We start from the raw sequence: 7,162 nt of genomic DNA on the forward strand, positions 1-7,162 counted from the left end.
GGGGGAGCCAATCCTTGCCTGAATCTTTACAGCGCAAACCACGACGTAAAGATCACTTCCTAGCGAAAATTCCAACGAGCGCCTTTTCGGCGTCGAGGTCTTTTCGCACTCTCTTTTCGTTCCGATCTGCCGCCATTACAATACGTTCTTTCTGAAGCAGATGCCAAAGAAGAAACGTACGCGCGGCAAGCGAGGGGGTTGGCGTACCCACCTTAAGGAGTTACAAAGGGAGCTCCTTAACGCGGGAAGCTTTGACCCTTCCATTTATTGGAGGGAGGACGCGGCGAACGCTACCAAACCTCCGAAACTCGACACAACCGTCGATATCGCCGATCCAACAGCCGCAACATCTAAAGCCTCCACCTCGGAAATCGTGGCTACAGTTGCACCACCGTCGCGACCAAAACCGCCTCCATCTCCGCCCCACGTGGCGCCCATTCGAAAGCCTACTAGGCCCATCATAATTACGCCTAAGCCGCGAATCATTAGTAATAACCCGTGTACTGTAAATATTAAAATCTTAGAATCGTAAATATTTCTTTTCTTATTAAAAGCCTTTTCATTTCCTTCCACATCCTTCTCATCACACAAGAGAGTGTAGATTAGAGAGACAGCGAGATGAAGCATAACTGACGCTTCCTCTAAACTCTCTATTTTATTTTTATGAGAAAGGACCTGGAAGGCTAGTTACCTTTAAATTCAAGTATTTTCGTAGAAACATACATATAACTCTCGACAATCGTGCTCGATTCCGAGCACTGGTGACAGCTGCCCGTAATAATAATAAAGACACGCGTCTAAACAGCACAACGAAGCCAAGGCTTCACCCCGCGCGTCCCGCTCCGCGCTCGCGTTCCCTCGAACACGTGTCGCGTCTCGAGATCGCCGAAAACTCGCGCTCAGGACGTAACAAAACAATTTTTTTTTCAATTAGTTTGGACCGGACGATGTGTCTCTTATAGATTTTTAAATGCTGAAAACGATGCCGCAAATGGAAAATTCTAGCACGTCAGATTTCCAAGATAATTGAGATTTAATACTTAAAAAATAGCTTCTTTGCGATATTTGATATGACATTTTTTAATAAAGAAAGTCAACGTTATCTTGAAATTTCGATTAGGAGTCATGAATGTATTGTGCATCTTCTATAAAATGCATTTTTTTTATTTCAATACTTTACTTTTTAGCCATGTTATAAACGATTAAAAATAACAGCTATTTCGAATATGAGGACCGCGGCAGCATCATATGCGCATGCGGTAACGCTAAAATCATTTTAAAACAACAACGTGCACACACACACACGCACGCACGCACGCACGCACGCACGCAGAGAGAGAGAGAGAGAGAGAGAGAGAGAGAGAGAGAGAGAGAGAGAGAGAGAGAGAGAGAAAAACACAAACAGAGAGAAAAATCAAAAATAAGAGGAAGAGAGAAAGAGAGCAGAGAGAGAGTTATTGGAATGGAGAAAGGGGGATGGCAATGAGAGGATAAAGGAAATGGGAGAGAGAATAAGGGAGATATTGGGAAGCATAGAAAAGGAGAGAGGGAAAGAAAGGAAGGGAAGGGGATGGTGGGATGGAGAGTGTAAAGAAAAGAAGGTCGAGGTGAGAAGGGTATTAAGGGAATGGAGGAAAGGTAAGGGGGGAGGGGAGGAATACAGGAAACAAAAAAGGGAGTATAAGGAGCTATGTGGGAACAAGAAAAAAGAGGAGAATGAGAGGTGGGAAAGAAAAGTAGAGGATGCGAAGAATAAGGGACAAGTATGGGAAATAGTAAACAGGGAAAGGAAGAAGTGGAAGGGAGTAAATAAGGGGATAGAGATGAGAGAGGGAGTGGGAGGAATATTTTAAAGATTTATTGGGAGGGATGGAAGGGAAAGTGATAAGGGAAAAGGAGGAGGCGAAGGACAGAAATGGATTTGAGTAGGGAGGAAATTAGAAGAGTGATTAGGAATTTAAAGGAAGGCAATGGGGGTGGATGGGATTCCAAACGAGGTATGGAAGTTGGGGGTTAGGGTATGGAGGGAATGTAATGAGGTATGGAAAGGGGAAGGATGGCCGGAGGAATGGAAGGAGGGAGTGGTGGTGCCGGTAAGGAAGAAAGGGCAGGGAGAGGAGATAAAGGACTATAGGGGGGTGTCGATAATGCCGACTATGTACAAAGTATATACGGCGGCATTGTCGGAAAAGTTAAGAGAGGAGGTGGAAAGGAAGAGGTTGATTCCACCGAATCAAACGGGCTTCAGAAAGGGGATGGGGACTCTGGATAATGTATTTGTATTGAATTACCTAATAAACAAACAGGTAAGGAAAAAAGAGAGAAAATTGGTGGCCTTATTTGTGGACTTGAAAGCGGCGTTTGATTCGGTGGATAGGGGAGTATTGGTGAAGGCGTTAAGAGTGAGGGGGGTAAGGGAAGGGTTGATGGAAAGGGTAGATGAGATATTAAGGGAAACGAAGAGTAGGGTGAGAGTGGGAGGGAAGGAATTAGGAGAAAGTTTTTGGACGGCGAGGGGGGTATCCACTGAGTTCCCTGTTGTTTAATTTATTGATGGCGGACCTAGAAGAAGAGATGGGAAAGGTTAAATGGGTGGAGTGAAGTTAGGGGATAGAAAGATATATAGTTTGGCGTATGCGGATGATGTGGTGTTGCTGGCGGAAGATGAGGGGAGCATGAGGAGTCTGTTGGAAAGGTTGGAAGGGTATATAGAAAGGAAAGGTTTGTAATTGAATAGGGAAAAAACTAAAATAATGAGATTTAGGAAGGGAGAAGGCAGGAGCAATAAGATGGACTGGAGATGGAAGGGAAAGAGGATCGAAGAGGTAAAGAGATTCAAATATTTAGGATATACGTTGCAGAGGAATGAGGGACAGGAAGAGCATATAAAGGAAAGGGTGGCGAAGGCGGCAGCAGTGATGGGACAGTTATGAGGGATCGGGAAAAGGAAATTTGGTAAGGATTTGTTATGCTCAGCCCGCTTGTTCGCTCTCGCGACCTTAACGCGCACTCCCGAGCCGCGGAAATAAAGGAACTCAAGGATGAAAAGAAGATAATTCGTCTTTTATTGGAACCGACTATACAGCGCGTGGCAAACAGCTCAAGACTTCGTGAATGCAATATATAAGAATCGGCGGAGAAGCACGTCCGAACGTATCGGCAGCTCTCCAAAGATCTGCCGGTTATCAATCATCAACAACGGCGCGTCGCCCCTGGCTAGGTGACACCACGGGTGCCGGAACAACACGGCATGCGACGGAGCACGGGCATAACATTGCCCTCCTTCTGAAAAACAATTGTCGTCCCAACAATTACTTTGCTTCAAGATTCGCGAAGGTTCTTCCCCGAAGAATTCTGGCTCCCGACTAACTTCTTGCTCCCTTACTGCGCTGCTGCAACAGTTTTTTTAGAGCTTAGTCTCGTTGGGACCCATTTTTCAGGCTGAGGCTTCCTTCTCCTTCTGGGCAAGACCCCTTTTCAGTTCCCCCTTAGAAGATGGGCAATCTTCCAGAGGAACACGTTCCGAGCATCCCTCCAACTTCATGAAGGAGGTATATTTCTTCTTGCCTCTTCTCTTGAGTCTTGCGTTCTTGTTTCTTCGCTTTTCGAACTGGGAGGGGAATAACAGGATTTTTTTTTAAGAAGCTGCAGTATCTTTATCCCCGGTCCTCGCCTCAGCATTTGCCCATCGTCCCGCGGAAAAACCCCACAGCTCAAAAACCGTGGGCGAGGCGGTCTTCTTTAAAAAAAATGGAAATCCAATTGATGAAGTTCATTCAATCCTAATTCCTCTTTTCGAGCACTCTACTTTTGCAGCTCTTCCCTGAAGATCATCGAGACAGCCTCCGATCGTCCCTGCAGCAACAAAATTCTACCAACTCCCTTTGCCGTGTCGCACATCCTTTTAGATTCTGAAACTGAACAAAATTAACAACGCGCAGCTTTGTTTGTTATTTATACTTAGCATTGCTAGAGCTCTGATTTACCGTATAGTATTTTATTTATTCTATTTTATACATTGCCTTTCCACATAAGGTGCTAGCCTATCCGTGTGCACGATTTTATTTCCCCCCTTGTTCGACCTGCGAATACAGTACACGACGTCACTGAGTTTTCTCACTATGAAATAAGGGCCTTCCCAACTGCTTTGCAATTTAAGGACTTTTCCTTTCATTCTTCGAGGATTGTATAACCATACTTTCTGATCTATTTCAAAATGGATTTGTCTAGCTTTTTGATCGTACCATGTTTTAGTACGAGAAGATTTGATATTAACACGTTTTCTAACTTGATCATGAATCTCCTGTAATTTCTTTTTAATTTTATCTAAATAATCGTCTACTACTTGCCCTTTTCTAATTTCGGGAGGACTTCCTCGAAGCAAATCTACCGGAAGCCTGAGATCCTGAGCGAAATATAATTCTGCCGGGGTCACACCCGTAGTCTCATGTTTAGACGATCTATATGCCAATAAGTACATTGGAATCCAACGATCCCAATCCCTTTGATTTTTTGCAATAAATTTCGCCAAATAATTTAGGATCGTCTGATGTTGTCGTTCTACTTGACCATCCGACTGAGGATGAAGAGCGGACGTTCTAGTCTCTTTAATTCCAAGCAATTGTGATAATTCTCGCAAAATTTTAGATTCAAAACTTCTACCCTGATCTGTATGAATCTCTAAAGGCACCCCATGTCTTGAGATAACTTGATTCAAAAAGATTTCTGTAATAGTTTTTGCTCTGATATTTCTTAAGGGGAAAGCTTCTATCCATTTAGTAAAGCAAAAAATCCACCACAACTAACAAATATTTATTTCCTGAAACAGTTGTTGGAAGTGGACCAAGCACATCCATCTGAACCCTTTCAAATGGAGCCCCAACGTTGTATATTTGTAAAAGAGATTTCCCCTTTCCCAAGGGACCTCTTTCAGCAACACAAATTTTACACGATCTACACTAATTCTCGACATCTTGTCTACAAGATGCCCAATAAAATCTCTTACGTATTCTTTCTAAAGTTTTATTAATCCCAAAATGTCCTCCTGACGGAGAATCATGAATTTGTTCTAAAACCCATTGAATTCGCTCCTTCTTAGGGACAACCAATTGGATAATAGAACTCTTCAAATTTGGTGCCTCCCACCTTTTGTAGAGTACATTTCTAACTTCTAATGAATCCCAATAAGACCAATAAAAAAACTTTGCAGAAGTCTCCTTAGACGCAATTTCCTGCCAAGATGAATGGACCCCACTTTCTTTCCCTTGGAGAACAACCGAAATACCGGAATCTTCTAATTGTTCTTGACGCCAGATTTCTAGATTTTCCTCAGCTAACACTATCCGAACAACGGAGCATCCCTGCTTTTCAGTCTCTTTAATTTCAACCCTTGCAAAATACCGACACTCGGTGTTTGCACAAGGTCGTCTGAACAATCCATCTGCATTCTTATGAAGAACTCCCTTTCGGTAAACAATTTCAAAATTGTATTGTTGTAGCCTCTCAGACCAGCGTGCCAATTGACCTTCTAAATCTTTAAAGGACATTAACCATTTAAGTGGCGCATGATCTGTTCGACTACAAACTTTCGCCCATATAGATAATGGTGAAATGACTTAACTGCCTCAACAATGGCTAGAAGTTCACGTCGAGTTACGCAGTAATTCCTTTCGGCTTTATTTAAAACGCGACTATAATATGAGATGACTTTTCCTTCCCCGTTTTGTTGTTGCGACAATACTGCTCCGATCCCGCAATTTGACGCGTCGGTATCAAGAATAAATTTTCCTCTCTCTTGTGGGAAGGCTAAAATTGAAGAAGAAACAAGAACTTGGCGCAATTTATTAAATGAATCTTCACACCGATTATCCCAATTGAATTTTGTCTGGCTCTCTGTGAGTGTATAAAGCGGTTTTGCGAGCGTAGAAAATCCCTTCACAAATTTCCGATAATAAGAACATAAACCTAAAAAGCTTCGTATTTGCTTTTTATTTTGAGGAACTGGCCAGTTGGATATAGCTTGGATATAGTCCAGTTGGATATAGCAATTTTTTCGTTATCCAGTGAAATTCCCAAAGCCGAAATTACGTGCCCTAAATATTTCACTTCTTGTCCAAAAAGAACAAACTTTTTGGGATTGATTTTTAAATTTACTTCTCGCATTCGAGAAAAGACTTTCCTCAAATTATCAATCATTCCTTCAAAACGTTTACTAAAAATAATAACATCATCGAGATAAATTAAACAAATTTTTGTAAGAAATTCCCGAAGAATTTGCTCCATGACTCGTTCAAATGTGGCAGGAGCGTTACAAACCAAAAGGCATTACTTTAAACTGCCATAACTCGTTTCCGATAGAAAATGCTGTTTTTTCTCTATCCTCCAATCGGATTTTTATCTGCCAATATCCATTTTTTAAGTCTAGCGTAGAATACCAAGAGTTATCTGATAACTGGTCGAAGATGTCGTCCACCCTTGGCAAGGGATAGGAATCTTTTTTAGTAACATCATTTAGCTTACGATAATCGACACAAAATCTTATGGTTCCATCCTTTTTTTTAACTAAAATCGCAGGCGACATCCAAGAACTTTCGGATTTCTCGATTATTCTTTGATCCAACGTGTCTTCAATAATCTTATTAACTTCCTCCCTCATATGAAACGGAATTCGACGAGGAACCTGTTTGATGGGACGAGAATCTTTCAAATTAACAACGTGTTCACCAACTTTACAATTTCCTACAACGATTTGTTCGGAAAATACGTCACTGAATTCATTCAGAAGTTTTGCGAAAAGTTTCTTTTATGAGTGAATAAAATATTTGGAATCCTTTTAGAAAAGACTTTTTACATTTGTAGGAACATTGACATCTGAAAACTCTCTTACACGGAAACATTGAATATCCTTCTCTTTTTCTTTTTGATCCCGGAAAATATAGGTTCAAAAATATTTTCTAAATTAAGTTTCTCAAGGAAATCCACTCCAAGAATACAATCATCATTAATTTCCGTCACTAACATTGAAATTTCAACAGAATGATTCCCAAGTCGAACTTTCGTGAGTATTTTCACAGAGGAGATATTATTAAAGACCGTTAACCCTAGGCAAATTTTCGGCGGTATAAAAAGAGCCCCAAGGACCCGGAGGTAATTCAAGGACGCT

At 41.6% G+C, this 7,162-nt stretch overlaps 1 protein-coding gene across 1 annotated transcript; it reads left to right on the plus strand.

Annotated features, from left to right (window-relative positions):
* The first annotated feature begins 1,970 nt into the window (after positions 1 to 1,970).
* On the plus strand, positions 1,971 to 2,546 carry LOC108764551 (uncharacterized). Its single transcript, XM_018512833.1, has one exon. It carries the CDS (start codon positions 1,971 to 1,973, stop codon positions 2,544 to 2,546), a length of 576 nt encoding a protein of 191 aa, XP_018368335.1.
* The last annotated feature ends 4,616 nt before the right edge of the window (positions 2,547 to 7,162 follow it).

Source organism: Trachymyrmex cornetzi, unplaced genomic scaffold (assembly GCF_001594075.2).
Source record: "Trachymyrmex cornetzi isolate Tcor2-1 unplaced genomic scaffold, Tcor1.1 scaffold438, whole genome shotgun sequence".
NCBI classification, from domain to species: domain Eukaryota; kingdom Metazoa; phylum Arthropoda; class Insecta; order Hymenoptera; family Formicidae; genus Trachymyrmex; species Trachymyrmex cornetzi.